Source organism: Salvelinus namaycush, chromosome 5 (assembly GCF_016432855.1).
Source record: "Salvelinus namaycush isolate Seneca chromosome 5, SaNama_1.0, whole genome shotgun sequence".
NCBI lineage: Eukaryota > Metazoa > Chordata > Actinopteri > Salmoniformes > Salmonidae > Salvelinus > Salvelinus namaycush.
The window spans coordinates 42,171,300-42,189,652 of NC_052311.1; the positions used below are offsets into that span (position 1 = coordinate 42,171,300).

An 18,353-nucleotide genomic window follows, 5' to 3' on the forward strand; every position below is an offset into this window, starting at 1 on the left:
CTGAATGCTCTCGTTGGCTGGCCCTCGCTTCATATTCGTTGCCAAACCCACTGCCCCCAGGTCATCTATAAGTCTTTGTTAGGTAAAGCCTCACCTTATCTCAGCTCACTGGTCACCATAGCAGTACCCACCCGTAGCACGCTCTCCAGCAGGTATGTTTCACTGGTCATGCCCAAAGCTAACTCCTTATTTGGCCGCCTTTCCTTCCAGTTCTCTGCTGCCAATGACTGGAACGAATTGCAAAAATCACTGAAGCTGGAGTCTTATATCTCCCTCACTAACTTTAAGCATCAGCTGTCAGAGCAGCTTACCGATCATTGCACCTGTACACAGCCCATCTGTAAATAGGCCACCCAACTACCTCATCCCCATATTATTATTTATTTTTTGCTCCTTTGCACCCCAGTATCTCTACTTGCACATCTATCACTCCAGTGTTTAATTGCTAAATTGTAATTATTTCACCACTATGGCCTATTTTATTGCCTTACCTCCCTAATCTTACTACATTTGCACACACTGTATATAGACTTTTCTATTGTGTTATTGACTGTACGTTTGTTTATCCCATGTGTAACTCTGTGTTTGTGTCGCACTGCTTTGCTTTATCTTGGCCAGGTCGCAGTTGTAACAGAACTTGTTCTCAACTGGCCTACCTGCTTAAATCAACATGAAATAAAATAAAAAAAACATATAGAATTGTGATACAAATAGAATGGCAATACATACTGTATCATATCGACACCTAAGTAATTTGATACTGTCGTGTTGTGAGGTCCTGGCCATTCCCTGCCCTAGTGTTTGGGTGGTCATTCTGATGCTGGTTAGCCCTCTGTGGTTTGTCCTGTCCACTCAGTAGAATAAACTGGATTAAGCCAAAGCCTTAGAGAGCCTTTGTGCTCGCTGATGGATGACATTTGTTTGACGTAGCCATTTTAACTTCTAACCGTTGGCTGTATAACACACCTAATCAAAATGGGACCGTGTCAAACACTTTTGCTCTCAAAGACACTGGACATTATATCAGTGTTGATGACTACTGTGTATGAAGTCATTCATCTTAGCCTATAGGCTGGCGTGTTGTTTTATAAACATGAAGATAAAACCTTTGGCTCTGAGGTTGCTTGACTCATAGAAAGAGAATAGTAATTATTCTATTTCTATGGCTTGATGTCTGTAAGGCCTTGAGTGGCTTTGTACTGTAGGTAGTGAATACAACACGTATGATTTAAAAACAACATTCTCACCTTTTTTTGATTCATTTGAGTTTCATGTTTATATCTCAAGAATTGTCAATATGACCAATGGTTTAAAGCCTAACTTAAAGGCCTACATTTGATAGTTTTGAGGTCCATGCTCAAACAAAATGTTTTGTCTTTTTATAGATGGTAGACCTATACATGAAACAGTTTTCTGAGGAGGTTTAATCTGCTGTTATTCCATTTGCTCTATACATACGGTCAGAGATCATGGGGGATAGCATAAGGATGTCGTCATTGGCGCCATAAAATAAAAACCGGATCTAACATAGTGGATATTTGTCAAATCCGTAGTTATTTTTGTGTCCTAACAGGCCCACAATGTGGTTACTAAAATCTGATTTACATATACTGTATATTTGGTTGTTTTCGATGCATAATATTTAGAAGTTGTCCTTTTCAGGTTTCATTTTTTTATTTTTGCTAATGGTTAGCTCTCGTTTGGATAAGGTGGTAGCTAGCCAAATAGAAATCGGTGGCGGAAGTTGAAGTAATTTTTTACTGTAACGCCGTTAATTGGTGATTATGAAATTAACATATATTGAGGTTGACATCCAAACAAGCCTCATACTTAGATTTGTACCCCAACATAGTGTTGAATACACATAAATAAATGTAGGCTAATTTAGATGGGCTGCACTGAGAGAGATTCTGTATCTATCCCCGACGGGGGGGGATGTGTGCATGGTGTTTCCATGGTTTTAGTTGAACTCTTACCTGTGTTTTGCATATACAGTCGCTGCCTCAATGCTGTGTGGTCCACCGATAAGGACAAGTAGAGGCTTATTTAACAATAACACACCACTGTTTTCAGTCAGGTTGGGTCTGAGAGCTGCTACTTTACTGAAAAAAAAAATCAGAATGCGATGCCGCCGCAATTGAACAGAACAAAGATAATTAAGAGGTGAGTTGTTTTCTCTGTGTCTCGCTCTCCGAATCCTGAAATTGCACCCCACCTATTGTTCCTGTCTGTTGCGACGTGGGTGGGGAGGAAAGAGGGGGCTTTAAATGGCGAGTAATGTACTTTAACGACATCAGGTAATTAACCTCCGCCTTGCCGAAGTCCATTTGTCACAGATTTTCAAATTACAGCAGAGAAAAATAGGCGCACCATTAAAATTCAGCTGCGGCTGCAATCAACTTTCCCCCACTCTTCTCCTCCTCCACCGCATAATGGAATTAGAAAAGACAGAGGGAGGAAAAAAAGAGAGAGAAAGGGAAGACAGCCCTTTTGAACGGTGTCAGAAGCACAGAATAACGAGGCCTTAATGTTCCTGGCATGGGCTTACCTAGACAACAGGACAGTGACAGGGAAACCCAGGCTGGGGCTGGGCCTGCCTGTCCTGGCCACCTGTCCCGGGGTTGATGAGGATGTATGGGGCTCTGTCAGACTCGGCTGGCCTGCTGGGGGTATCCGAAAAAAACAGGAGAGTCCAGCCCAGGCAGGCTCACAGTGGTAAGGCAGGCAACCAAATACAGGTTTCCCTTTCTGCAAGGCACACTCTGAGAGAGCTGAGACCAGCGTGGGGAGGAGGAAAGTGGATAAAGAGAGTTAGCAACTGCTAGATAAGGCGTCAAATCAAAGACTGATGTCATATTTTTAATTATGTGTTTGTGTTGCTGTCTTTGTTTTACCTTAGGTCAGTATGTGCTTAGAGACAATATCCAGGTTTCCGTCCAACCTTTTTATGCGAGTAAAGTACATTGGATAATAAAAACATGTCATGACAGGCCTAATGGAAACAGCAGATTTGTCGAAAAAACGAAATATGCTAGACAAGGTGGGATCTTTTTATGTCTGTAAAAATGTATTGTACGAGAAATTGAGGTAGAAATGCTTTTATGTGCAAATATTTCTATAATAACCATCATATTGAAGTAAACTTGGAGTCACTCGATGACATGTTGTGTGGTCCTCCCATTACTAAAGCATGCAGATTATTAGGCTGCAGATGAAATAAGTTATGTTGAGCTTCACCGGGTGGTGAAAGTGCAAGGTGATGACCTTGATGCTCATTTCCAATACATTTAGAGGGTCTTATTCTGGTAACATGATGATCGATGCTTGGTTGCCATTTGACAAATTTTAAATAATCTTGCTCTGTTGTTCATGATAATCTCATCATGTAGGCTATGCCCGCAAGTAGGCTATATATCTGCAAGCTGTTGGCTAAGGCGCACGTGCCAGTACCAGAGGTGGCACATTCGCTATATAACACATTGTTAGTGACAAAACCATCAGTAGAGTTGAAAATGCGATGGAAACCCATTTAACTTTTATTTTTATTTAGTACATGGGAATTTAACCGCAAAAGTTATTTTTATGTGGACTATGTCATCACGCACAGACTTTTTATCCACAACAAGTTAATTTGATGGAAACGCATCTCTGGTGGGAAAATGCGCATATTTTATTTATGCAGATTTTTGAATATTCACATGATAATCTGTCGCCAATTGGATGGAAACCTAGCTACAAATGAATGGCACAGAATATAATTATCTTTTTAATTACATGTTCAGTGGAGTGTATGGACTGAACACAAAAAGTATACAATATAAGCAATACATTTAGAGTATTACACTTATCGTGTGATTTAGTAGTATGCATTTAGTATTATGCATGCTCATTTGACGGCTGTCTTTCTCTTTGGCAGTGTCATCTTCACATTAATCAGAGCGTCGACTTTTGTCAACACAGCATTGTTTTGTCAACACAGCATTGTGACAGTGCTGAGTGGAAGCGAGAGGACCACATAATGTGTTGAGAAGTCAGTGGAGGTCACATGTTGAATCCAATGCTTCCCACAGTTGTGTGAAATTGGCTGGATATCCTTTGGGTGGTGACACACTCAAACTGGTGCGCCTGGCACCTACTACCATACCCTGTTCAAAGGCACTTAAATATAAAGCGATCAAAACTTTTACCTGGATTCACCTGGTCAGTCTGTCATGGAAAGATCAGGTGTTCCTAATGTTTTGTATATTGAGTTGTAATATTTTTCACCAGGTGATCCAACCAGGGGAGGGCGTGGTAGGAAAAAAATGAAAGGGGATCAAAAATGATGCAAGTACTGTTATTTGATAGACTAATCTGCCTGCTTGTATCATAGCTGATATATCCCTCCCCCCACACAACATTGATTCCAAGCCAACCGTTATGGTGCCGGCTATAAGGCCTTATGCATACACTGAGACACACATACATCGGGGATAGGACTATTTATCCATCCTCACAAAGCCGATTTGGGAGACGTGGTTGTGTCTGCGGAAAATTTATGCGGAAAATTTATGCATTATCAGGCCTGTGGTAGAATCCAATCTCCTGTCTGATAAGCCTGCATTGTGAACTGTTGTGGAGACCCCTAATCCATGTCCAACTTCCAGAACTGTTGATCATGTTCTGCCATTTTGAAAGCCACCTTATTGGCTTTTTCTCTGTTTTCAAGAGAGTCATGTTGTATTGAGTAAGTGCATTGTGGATTAAGAGGAGAGGCGGCGTGTAAATCCAGTCTCCAGTGGAGGGAGCCTGAGGCCCAGTTAGTGATCCTGAAGTTAGGCTATTGTCCACGCATTCCCACCTTGAGAGGAGTTTCTTTTTGTGATGTACTGTAACTTACACACTCATGTTCCTGCCTGACTGGAATTGTGTTCAGTAGCAGATATGGGTTGAAATCCTATTTGAAAGTTTTCAAATACGTTGAGTGTTTGCTTTAGTCTGCCTGGGAGTGGCGAATGGGCGGGGTTTGCAGTTTTGGGACTTTTTTTATTGGTTCATGAAGCCAGGTTAGCGCAATCGAGCACAGATAAAGTATCTGAAATGATTTCAAATAGTATTGAACCCAGGTTTGTTCAGTATCTTTCCCTAAAGCTAAGGGGGTCGTAAATAGCTCCTTCTCATTTGTTCCAAACCTGTTTGTTCATGCTTGGGTAGCAGCAGAAGCACTACCCTTCCTGTACTTGCTCTCCCCCATGTTACGCAATCATTCCCCATAGTAACATTCATGTTCACTGCTCTCCGAAAGAAGGAAGTAATACTCCCACAACATTCCTTTAAGGTAAAGAGAGTATCTCCGGATATTACTGTTAGAACGCAAATACATTCCACATTTGGAGACCTACGCAGGGACAAATACAGCAGATATATTTATTTCGTATTTAACTTTTTCTTTTTTACAGAGAAGAACCAATTCTTATTTGCAACGACGACCTGTCGAGCATAGCAGAACGACTTTGACTAGGTAATATTCATGAGACTAGGGTGCCTTGCTGTTGTACAGATGAGTATTGTCTGATGCTGATACTTGTTTTCACCATTAATGTCACAGCAACCACTAAAATGTATCCTATTACATTTTGTGCATGAATATACTTTTGAACACTAATTTGTTTTGCTCATAATTAAAGTGGGATACATGCTGTTAAATTACCAGCTCTTTGACAATTTAATATTACAATTAATAATTATACAATTCGCTGAGGGCTATCATTTTCACTGATCTCAAGTAATTGCATGTTGGTACTCTGATAAAACATCCTAACAGTTCAATGTGATCCTTCTTTGTCTATTTCCTGACACTGATGTTTATATCTGTGGCCAGCAATATAGCTTTACTCTCTGTTTGAAATATATTCCTCAGGATGCGGATTAGAAGTTGTACGATCCCTCAGTAAGACTACATCCTTTTCGTCGAGGCCAGGCTTTTCGTTTGGTAATGATGAGCTATAGGCTATAAGTATCCCTTGGGAATAGAGTATTGTTGTTTTCTTGTTCTAAGAACAATGTCAAATTCCTAGGTGGCCACATTATTTGCCATGTCATGGGTGCTTAAGACTTTTGGCTAATTACCCTATACACTAGTTTGTTTGCGGGTGGTTTGAAATAAGTATATTTTTCAAGTTAGAGGCTTTGAGGAGCCTGAGGCGGGGGACTTGTGAGCAATCGTACTTCATGTGAGTAGGTCTGTGCGATTTATTGTGAACATTTGCAGTGTGAGCACATCCTGCTGTTTGAGAAGACATCTGTGGGATGGAGTCTCCAAGTCCCCATTCACCATTCCTCTCGGGGATGAACACAAACGCTTAAGGGCACAGCTATCAGAGAGGAAACGGATAAGACCGTGACCTTTGACTCTCTCCAATAAATTTCTCCAAGTCATGAGAGGTTCCAATCACTACACTCCAAATCCCCCCCTAGACTATAAGAGCTTAGAAATCTTTCGGAAACTACAAATGGAAAAAAGGAGAACCAGCTCATCTTTTATATTCGAAAGCCCATCCAATTGATATCAGATAAAGACATTTTCAAAAGGTAGCATTTCAAGAAATATCAGACTGATAGGCCTAACCTTGGAGAAATAGATTGGCGTGCTTTATATGAAGAACCTCTTTGAATATGGAGAACAGACAGATTCCGGTTGAGATTGCATTCTCTCCCAGTCTACCTGTTTCTGCAGCAAGAGTAGGTATTATGCTGCTAGATTTAGCATTAACCTCCGCCTCGGCCCTCCTCAAAAAGGTGAATTTTATTCCCCCGTCATTGTGGTGCGAGTGGCTGGTCTTATCTCGTGCTGTGTAGCAGAGGCAGCGAAGCCCCAGGGGCCCATACTGCTGTGCTGCAACCCTCCATCTGTCCTCTTCCCCCTGGGAAGCTCCTCTCAACAAGATGGAAATATTATCCCTCTATTATGATAAGCAGGTGCAAAGTCACGTCGTCAGCTTCTGCCTGCGGATGGTGACAAGAAGGCTAGGCCGCCGCTCATGTGGCTGCATAGCCCACTTTGTAGAAATAGCCAAGTTTTCAAAGTCCTCCACGGTTTGTGATAAAAAGCAGTCTGAGCGAGGAGGGGTGTTATCTTTTTGGAAGGAGATGGGGGGGGAAATGTGACTGGAAAGGGGATTTCAAAATGTTTTTCGAATGGTGAGTAATGGGAAATTAATACAGTATATTGTAAAGTTAATGTACCACCAGTGCTCAGATAATGGTACATTTTAATAGGAATTCATGGAATGGGATACGTAAGACACTATTGACTTCAAGGTATACTTAAAAAGAACACAATTTCAGTCCAGCTGAGTCACCATAATATCCTGTACACACCATGAGCTTGGTTCCAGGAAACAACTTCTTCAGAGGGACAATTTTCTATATTTCTAATGTATATTTTTTGTTGACGTGTGTGCGCATGTGTGTGTTTGCACGTGCGTTTTTGTGCGCATTTGCACTGAGTGTACAAAACATTAAGGACACCTGCTCTTTCCATGACGTAGACTTACCAGGTGAATCCAGGTGAAAGCTATTTATGTTCCCTTATTGATGCCTCTTGTTAAATCCACTTCAATCAGTGTAGATGAAAGGGAGAAGACAGGTTAAATAAGGATTTTTAAGCTTTGAGACAATTGAGACATTGATTGTGTATGTGTGCCATTCAGAGGGTGAATGGGCATGACACAATATTTAAGTGCCTTTGAACGGGGTATGGTAGTAGGTGCCAGCACACCGGTTTGAGTGTGCAAGAACTGCAATGCTGCTGACTTTTTTACACTCAACAGCTTCCCGTGTGTATCAAGAGTGGTTCACCACCCGAAGGACATCCAGCCAACTTGGCACATCTGTGGGAAGCATTGGTGTCAACATCGGCCAGCATCCCTGTGGAGTGCTTTCGACACCTTGTAGTGTCCATGCCCCAATGAATTGAGGCTGTTCTGAGGGGGAAAAGTGGGGGGTGCAACTCAATATTAGGAAGGTGTCCTTAATGTTTTGTACACTCAGTGTACACTACCATTCGAAGGTTTGGGGTCACTTAGAAAGGTCCTTGTTTTTAAAAGAAAACCACTATTTTTCTGTACATTTAAAATAACATCAAATTGATCAGATATACAGTGTAGACATTGTTAATGTTGTAAATTACTATTGTAGCTGGAAACGTCAGAATACTAAAAAAATAGGTGTGTACGGAGGCCCATTATCAGCAACCATCACTTCTGTGTTCAAATGGCACGTTGTGTTAGCTAATCCAAGTTTATCATTTTAAAAGGCTAATTGATCATTAGAAAACCCTTTTGCAAAGACCTTTCTTCTGAAACTCATCAGTCTATTCTTGTTCTGAGAAATGAAGGCTATTCCATGTGAGCAATTGCCAAGAAACGGAATATCTTGTACAACGCTGTGTACTACTCCCTTCACAGAACAGCACAACTAGCTCTATCCAGAATAGAACGAGTGGGAGGCCCCGGTGCACAACTGAACAGTAGTGTATGTGATGGCGTGTGGGTGTGTAAGTGTCTAGAGGAGAGGGGGGGGTTAATGCATTCAGCAATGTTTTTATGCTAATATGTACGCCCCCAAAATACTGCAAATGTGCCTGACTTTTGTGTGCTGCGATAATTCAGGTAAAGCTCTAAATAAATATCAGATTCGGCTTCATGTGGCTGATAATGAAAAGCCTCTGTTCTGTTGCCATGGTACCTCAGCTCACCTCTTTCTGTTTTGTGCTCTCTCTCTTTTAAAGCCTTCGTCAGCAGAACCAGAAGCAGAACAGACCATAGAACCAGCACCCATTGGTGAGACCATGGCAGAACCAGAATCACAAGACGAGGTCTTTGGTAAGGAGTTTCTTTTTATTTGTCGTTTTTGTAATATTTGGTAAAGAACATAAGCAGAGCAAATTCAGCCATAATACATACAGTTACAAAAGATGGAAAGGGTTGTTGTGATTTAAATAATACTTTTTTTCCCTATGCTACAATGCTGTTGCTTCATAATTATTAAAGGTTGTAGCAAAAGGTGTTCCCTAAATGCCTTATCTGAAAGCCCCTCACCCGAAAGCTCTCATAAACATTGCTTCAAGTGGAATAAAATGGGTGCCGGTACTCTAGGGTGCCAATATTTTGCATGGGTATTTATTTTGTAAATATTTTGCATATTTTGCATCTGGTACTAAAGTAGAACATTTGAGTTGCTGGTACTCTATACCAGTCAGCAACGGCTCACTTCAAGCAGTTATCTTAAATGATTTCGACAGCGTGAACCTTTTTCAGCAGCAGGGGAAAAAACAGTACTTCTTAACACAAATGCAGACCATCTCTCAATGCGGGGTATCTTTCAGTTAAGGGGCCGGGTGATGACAAGGTATCCGTGGCCCAGGGATTCATTGCTAATGGTGATGGGTGTGACCCAACCTGGTAATGGAAAGAGTGCTACATCCCCTGTTACCTCCCTCCCGCACGCTGTCAACCTGTAAAATGAGGTTGTTTTCCATCTACCTCTACTCCTCTAGGCTACTTGGACTGTCTGATCTCATGTTAAATTGAGAGCTTTCCACATTTTATATTCATTGTGGATGCATCCCAGGGTATGACTCGACAAATAAGAAATGTAGCAATCCAAGAAATGTATAAAAAGATGATTGTGCCCTAAACGTAGTACTCCAACCTAACAGGTGAGGGCAGAATCCATTGTGTTATAGCAGAGCCACAGAAAGCTGGTTGAGAGTCCTAGCTGGTTGACCACACTGATTTCTCTACAGGGGTGGAGATGGCTACCAGTAAGGAGGCAAACGGTGCACTTTAGAAATGCTGATGTGAGTTAGTTTGAGTTAGTTTCATATTTTACATGCAGTTGAGGTTTCCCATGAAGTGTTCTAAATCAAATGATTTGGACATACAGTGCCAGTCAAAAGTTTGGACACACCTACTTATTCAAGGGTTTTTCTTTATTTTTACTATTTTCTACATTGTATAATAATAGTGAAGACATCAAAACTATGAAATAACACATGGAATCATGTACTTTTTTTTATTTTTTTATTATTTATTTTTATACAAATCACAATATATTTTAGATTCTTCAAAGTAGCCAACCTTTTCCTCTGACAGCTTTACACACTCTTGGTATTCTCTCAACCAGCTTCACCTGGAATGCTTTTCCAACCGTCTTGAAGGAGTTCCCATATATGCAGAGCACTTGTTGGCTGCTTTTCCTTCGCTCTGCGGTCCAACTCATCCCAAGCCATCTCAATTTGGATGAGCTCGGGTGATTGTGGAGGCCAGGTCATCTGATGCATCACTCAATCACTCTCCTTCTTGGTCAAATAGCCCTTATACAGCCTGAAGGTGTGTTGGGTCATTGTCCTGTTGAAAAACAAATGATAGTCCCACTAAGCGCAAACAGGATGGGATGGCGTATCGCTGCAGAATAATGTGGTAGCCATGCTGGTTAAGTGTGCCTTGAATTCTAAATAGATCACTGTGTTACCAGCAAAGCACCATCACAGCTCCTCCTCCATGCTTCACGGTGGGAACCACACATACAGAGATCATCCGTTCACCTACTCTGCATCTCACAAAGACACGGCGGTGGGAACCAAAAATCTCAAATTTGGACTGATCAGACCAAAGGACAGATTTCCACCGGTCTAATGTCCATTGCTCATGTATCTTGGTCCAAGCAAGTATCTTCTTCTTATTGGTGTCCTTTAGGCATGGTTTCTTTGCAGCAATTAGACCATGAAGGCCGGATTCTCAGTCTGAGATGTGTGTTACTTGAACTTATTTTTATTTGGGCTGCAGTTTCTGAGGCTGGTAACTGTAATGAACTTATCCTTATTTGGGCTCCCGAGTGGTGCAGTGGTCTAAGGCACTGCATCTCAGTGCTAGAGGAATCACTGCAGACACCCTGGTTCGATTCAAGCTGTATCACAACCGGCCGTGATTGGGAGTACCATCGGACGGCGCACAATTGGCCCAGCGTCGTCCGGGTTTAGTCGGTGTAGGGTGTCATTGTAAATAAGAATTTGTTCTTAACTGACTTGCCTTGTTAAATAAAGGTTACACTTTTATTATCCTCTGCAGGAGAGGCAACTCTGGGCCTTCCTTACCTGTAGCGGTCCACATGTGTGCCAGTTTCATCATAGCTCTTGGTTGTTTTTGCGACTGCACTTGAAGAAACTTTCAAAGTTCTTGACATTTTCCGGATTGACTGAAACTGTCGTTTCTCTTAACTTTCTTGAGCTGTTCTTGCCATAACATGGACTTGGTCTTTTTCCAAATAGGGCTATCTTCTGTATACCACCCTACCTTGCCACAACACAACTGATTGGCTCAAACGCATTAAGAAGGAAAGAAATTCCACAAATTAACTTTTAATAAGGCACACCTGTTAATTGAAATGCATTCCAGGTCACTACCTCATGAAGGTGGTTGAGAGAATGCCAACAGTGTGCAACGCTGTCATCAAGGCAAAGGGTGGCTATTTTGAACAATCTCAAATATAAAATTTATTTGGATTTGTTAACACTTTTTTGGTTACTACATGATTCCATATGTGTTCTTTCGTAGTTTTGACGTCTTCACTATTATTCTACAATGTAGAACATAGTAGAAATAAAGAAAAACCCTGGAATGAGTTGGTGTCAACTTTTGACTAGTACTGTACATCTGTCTGTAATTACGTTTTTATTCAATGAGAAGAAACAAGACGTCTCATTATCTACTTGTTATTAACAATGGTGCTTTGCATACTTGAATTGTTTTGTATATGTAATTGGATCCAATGTGTAGTGGATGAAACCTACACTACATGGCCAAAACAATATGTTTTGAGAACCCCCTTCTTTATCCCGCGTACAATGGCTGCGCCTAACGATCAAAGCAAAAAATGCGAATTTAAGGTAGCATCAACGTATTTGAGCATATGTTTAACCAGACACATTCATATAGAATATCAACATCTAATTTATCATCTCACCAATCCTAAATCAAAAGCCTCAGTCACACCAGAGACTCTGTGAATTGAACAGCAAACGGTCATTCTCTCCCCATTTCACCTTTTATCAGTTCTGATTTAAAAGAGCTGAGGTCTGGCTGTTGCACCCGGGGCGTTGGAGTAATGTTCTTTGTGTTCCTGCACATGAGCACAACCCTGGAACACCGTATCGACTTGGGAGCCGAACAACAAACAAGCAGCTCATTGCCGACCCCTGTGGCGCACCACTGCCTCTGATCACTATAGACATGGAGGCACATGGAGACACAAAGACAACACTAATTAATGGGGAGCGGTGTGAGGGAGACAGGGGGCGGAGAAGGACGCTCGGCCTGTTATTCCTTAATGGTAATGATGACCCTAGTGCTTATGTGGCACAGAGCAAAGGAAGGTCTTAGGACTTTCGTCACGTCTGCGTTGAGAGAGGGAAGGGACGATAAGTAAGGGAGGGAGGGAAGACAAGAGGGGGAAGTGAGAGAGGAAAGGTAGAGAACACTGAAAGAGAACCAGGTAAGAGAGAGCTGTACGTTAGAGAGGGAAGGGAGATGGGGAAGGGAGATGGGCCAGGAATGAGGGAAGGGAAGGAAGAGCGAGAAAGAGAAACAGAGGGAAGGGGATGAAAGGGGGAAGGTAGAGAGTGGCCCCCAAGTAGCAGAACAAGAGATGAAAGCTGAGTGTGCCTTGGTTACCATGAGCACCAGATCAATAGAAAAGCCATTTTCTCTGCGTCTCTCACAGCCTGTTTGCACGATGGAGTGATCTGGTCGGGGTGTGTGTGGAGGTGAGGTAATGGACAGAGGGATGGATTCAGGGTTGGGGAACAAGGTTAACTACAGGTCAAAGAAGCATGAGATGTAGCATGTAACTGGGATTATTGACTGATCTAGTGTGTGTGTGTGTTTGCACGTTCTTGCTTACATGTGTACATTTGTGCGTGTGCATGCGGGTGAGTCTGTAATGATGTACCTGACAGTGAGATGTTCTGTTATGGGCAGGTATTCTTTCATCCTCAATAATGCACCTTGTTATCAGCAGTGGATGTTACAGTGCAGAGAATTTAGATTGATCCATAACTAGATATCCTCCTGCAGCCAATTCATGTCCCATGAGTTAAACACATTGATCAATGCTGAGTAGGCCTAGGCTCTCCAATTGAAAATCAGTTGTTTCAAACCCCCACCTAAAGGAAACCCTGTTTTAACCTGGCGAGATCACATATAATATCACCTGATCCTAGAATAACGTACAAACAACCTATACACATTTTGTCATTTATTAAACATAAATATTTGTCTTTCGGTGTACCTTGCTGATTCTGAGATAGAGGGAAACATATTTTGGAAGGCACAAAATGGTCACCAGTGACTTTCAGCAAGGTACGCCAGTGGCAAATGATGATTTTATGAAGGTGGTGCATGAGGTGGCAGAAGGGATTGGGTGGGGATGATACCCTTTTGTTTATACTGTACAAAGTTGAAAATGGAGAAACTCTTCCTTTTAACTGGAACGTTAGCCTGGCTCAGGTTCTGCTATAAAGTGTTAAGGGATTTGAGAGAGTTCCGATGCAGGTGAAAGTCGTTGATCTCATTAAGAAAGGAGACACTTACCTGGCACATCGAATACAATTATTATCCCTGCAGCCCTTATCAGAATTGTATAGGGATGTACTTCAAAGTTGTTCTTATACAACCCACCTGGCTGCAACCTAATATAGAGAAAATCACCGGATTGGCTTTTTGATTCATTAAGATGAGCAAAACCAGCCAAAGGACAGAGGAAGAGCTTTTGAGGCTTAATCTTTTTTGTTGTTGCATTGACAGCTCTTTTTGAGATTTTATGTCAATGAGAGAAATTATTATTACTGTTGTTGTTTTATTATTATTCTTAGAGGTGTGGGCTTTCTTAGGGCATGATGCAACAGGTGTGTAACGTTCAGGTTTGGTGGTTCCTGATCTCGAGTCAGTCTGAAGTCCAGGCTCTTTTTATTGTGTGCTATTTTATCAGGCGTCGTTAATATTAAACCATTCTTAACAGGCTGTTATTTCGTAAAATACCTCTTTCTAGAACTCTCGTCAACTTCGAGAGAGGAAAGAACATTCATTATTGCTCTCAGCTTCCTGTGAGGTAAGCACGCTGACCGAAACCATTTGACCGCTTGGTACAGACAGTAAAAAAAAATATGGAATTTCCCACCAAATTGCCACGGTTAAAGTGGTTTATGAGAGCCGGCTTAGTGGTCTGTTCTGTTTGAGTTGTCATCAGCGAACTGCTCTGATCGCCGAGGCCTCTCAAGCGTTAAGGTCTCCAACGTATCCACGCTGCACTTTCTGTTAACAGACTTTGCACTCGTTTTCCAGTCCTGAGCAAACACACCCGGTCAGCATTGTCTGCTGTTAAAAGGCCATTATGCCTCCATTACCTAGGTCTGCTCCGGGGCCTACACTCAGGCTGCAGCCACAGTCCCCTTGGTATGTCTGTGTCCGCCCTGGCTCCAGATCCTCCTGACCTGTCTGGGTTACCTTAGCTGACCCTCTCCCCTGCCTTTCAGTCTGTCACTCCCCCCTGTCCCCGTCCCCTTTCCTCGGAATAGATTTAAACAAACAGCAACTGGTAGATTCTACTCAGGATGTCTCGTGGTGCTGTCGCTGTGGTTCTCTTTCACTGAGGACAGGGTGGTCTAGGCTCTCTGAGCACATCCCATTGCAGGTTAAATGTTTTCTCATGCTGGAGAAGGTTTCAGACCACGTGGGTGTATTTCTATCAACTTGAACTTGCTCTTTAGGAAAGTGTGGCCAAAGTTTGTGGGACCTCCATTATGACACCAAAACTGTGTTCTCAAGTAGTCCACCTTGAAAGTCAAAATAGCTAAAATGACTTGATTCAGATATTCAATTTTAATTCACAAGCAACTGGAATGAATTGCTGAAGGTCTTGGATATTAAAGATTATACCGAGAAAAAACAAATCTAAAGGGGGAAAAAAAGAGAGGAATAGACATTGGTCTTAAACCTTTTTTATGAACGACCAATCCTGTTCAAGATCTCCACCGTCTTGCCTCTTTCAAGAAAATGTAATGATTTCACCATAAGGCAATCATTACTTATTTCATGTTCGCGTCTTGGTTCTGATTGCATTTGGAACCTGGCCCGTCCTCTGCCTTTCTAATGGGCGTGCTGCTGCCTTGCCTATGCTGCAGCAGACTGCATTAGTCTGTCCCAGGGCTGATTGTGTTAGAGCTCTATGCTCTTCTGTTCTGGCTGAAGGAGAAGAGGATATGAGTGGGTGCTGCTGTTTCTCAACCTGGCTCCCTTCGCTCCATCCGCCGTTCGCTCGTTTGTCTGTTCGTTACTAACTCCATTGAAAAGCTCCAAGGGTCAGGATGTAAAATGGAAAGTGAATCACAACATGCCGGGGAATTTGATTGTCTTCTGGGCCTGTTAAAAGTTGTATTTTCTTGTCTATCAGACAAGAATGCGAGGAATGTGTACTTTATTCGTTTATTTGCTGCTTGCACTTTAACAACAGACTGAGAGAGAATAGCTCAGTTTTGTCTCTCTCGCTCTCTCTTTCTCTCTCCCGTCCTTTGTTCCTCTCTCTCTTTATATCTACAGGTAACTGACAACATTTAATGGAAACACTTGAGTGAACGAGGGATACAAAGTACTGTGCATTGAAAGCAGGTGCTTCCACACAGGTGTGGTTCCTGAGTTAATTAAGCATTTAACGTCCCATCATGCTTAGGGTCATGTATAGAAATGCTTGACAGACCATTATTTTGACTACCATGGTTATGCCCCCATAGGATGCCAATGCCCCCATCCACGGGGCATGAGTGGTGGTCACTGAATGGTTTGATGAGCATGAAAATGATGTAAGCCATATGCCTTGGCCGTCTCAGTCACCAGATCTCAACCCAATTGAACACTTAAGGGAGATTCTGGAGCGGCGCCTGAGACAGCGTTTTCCACCACCATCAACAAAACCCCAAATTATGGAATTCCTCATGGGTTAATGGTGTCGAATCCCTACAATAGAGTTCCAGACACTGCAAGGTGCATTCATCCCCCCCCCCATCCTCTCCCCTGTAACTATTCTCCACGTCTTTGCTGTAAATGAGAATGTGTTCTCCGTCATTTTATCCTAAAATAAGGGTAAAATAAAACAAATCTTTTTTTTTAAATATTGTGTATCATGGTGGCCCAACACCCTATTAAGAAACTATGTTGGTGTTTCCTTTATTTATTTTACATGTATCTATCCATCTTACTCTATCTATATACAGTACCAGTCAAAAGGTTGGACACCTACTCATTTCAAAGGTTTTTATTTATTTTTTACTATTTTCTACATTGTAGAATAATAGTAAAGACATCAAAACTATGAAATAACACGTATGGAATCATGTAGTAACCAAAAAGGTGTTAAAATCTAAATAGATTTTAGATTCTTCAAAATAGCCACCCTTTGCCTTGACAGCTTTGCACACTCTTGGCATTCTCTCAACAAGCTTCATGAGATAGTCACCTGGAATGCATTTCAATTAACAGGTGTGCCTTGTTAATGATATGGCAAATGATATGGTGTGTGGATCTACACCATTACGTGGCTATTGTGGGGGTTGTTGAAGCTTACAAGGTCTTTGGACTTAAACCTGAGGACACTGCAGGGCTGGGTCAGTATGCTATGTATGTAATCTCCTGCGCCTGCTACATCAGCATGCGTTTTCAATGAGAGTTAAATCCGTCATTTCCCATTTGACTGCTAAAGGATTCTCAACCTCTATCTGAAATAAGACTAGAATAGAAGTGTGATTTATGAAAGCATTTTCACCTCCAGAGGTGTTCACCTGAAAAAAATGAACACTTTAAAACAATTAAGTACCTTACTTTGATTGTTTTCAATTAAAATGGTCAAAAAGAAACAGAAATAGCGGGACACGTGGATGCGCAATGGATTCGAGTCATTGTAGTTATTTACCATGTTTTATGCACTAAACTATGTTGAATATTGGCCTGTTGGAAACCACAACTCCCTACTACATCGCACAGTTCAGGCTGGATCTGATTTATCTCTAGAGAAACAGTGCAATGTGCGCATTGAGCTCACAGAAAAAAACGGAATGAAATGGAGTTCAAATAATTGAACCGATGTAGGTCAATTAGTTAAAAAATCTAATTTAAAAAATGACATTCCGGTAGATCGCTCAGCTCTACTGGACCTTTAATCAGGCTGTCTGTTTTCTAAGGTACGTTATTTTGTTTCACCTTCAAACGTGTTGGACATAACATTTGGCTCCTTGACATTCATTGTGTTTCACCTCAAACTGTAGATAAAGGGAGTAATAACTGTAATTACATTTTATTTTCAGTTCCAACCACAGGGGAAAGGTCAGTTAATAATCTGTTAACAGGTTTCCATTTATTTTGTGATATTATTATTTTGAAATGGAAGAACTGTTGAATTGGATATAAAACCATTAAATGATAAGGGTTCCTTTGGCTGTGTGCTCTATATTGTCTTTGTTGTACTTACCGAATATATTTTCTTTGTTAGTCCAATGTCTATTCAGTAGGAATAATTTATACTTCATGCCTAGCCTTTATTGGGAACAAATATAAATATGTAATCTGTCGATCTTTGTACAGCTATATGGTAGATGAGCTATAGCTATCTCAAGCGTTGTTTTTTCATCAGTAGAAGTAGATCATCCATTTACTGTACGTGTGTGTCTGTCTGTGTGTGCATGTGTATTGTCTCCCTATGTGCATTTAGCTAGTCTTTCGCTGTGCCTTATGTCAGGCCGTATATAAAAGAGGCTGATGGCTCAGGCATTTGTCTCGGTGGCTGGGGCTACCACTAGCTGGTACAGCGGGCACTAGACCCTGGCACTGCCACAGCAGAGCTCCTCGCCACTCAAAAGCGTTGATTGTTGAGAGCCACCATTCATCACTGGGCCAGTGTTCTCTCCTCTGACACCATTGTTCAAATTCTCTCACTGTCTCTGTCTTTATCTCTCTGTCTTTTCTCTCTTTTTTTTCTCACTCTCACTCTCTCATTCTCACTCCCTCTTTCATTCTCACTCCCTCTCTCTGTGTGCGTGTGAGAAAAGCTGAAGCAAATGTGAGAAGTGGTTCGACAGTGAACTTGCTAACCCCTATAGTTGGTGCACTACTTTTGGCCAAAGACTCCTATCAGGCAATAGAGTGCCATTATGGGCACATAATAGGTTGATATCCATCTGACCAACCGTGTGCTTCACTGGAGGGACTGGTCAATAGACGTTGTATAGGACCTGGGTCTACATAATGCTTCCACAGAGCGAGAGAGTG

The 18,353-nt window shown here is 41.7% G+C and overlaps 1 protein-coding gene across 1 annotated transcript in view; it reads left to right on the forward strand.

The window, feature by feature from the left end:
• LOC120048275 (myelin basic protein-like) overlaps positions 1 to 18,353 on the forward strand; it is a 46,814-nt gene that overhangs the window by 21,117 nt on the left and 7,344 nt on the right. Inside the window, exon 3 of the mRNA XM_038994123.1 lies at positions 8,771 to 8,864. Within this exon, the coding sequence (XP_038850051.1) occupies positions 8,771 to 8,864 (94 nt within the window). The remainder of the gene's footprint in view (positions 1 to 8,770; positions 8,865 to 18,353) is intronic.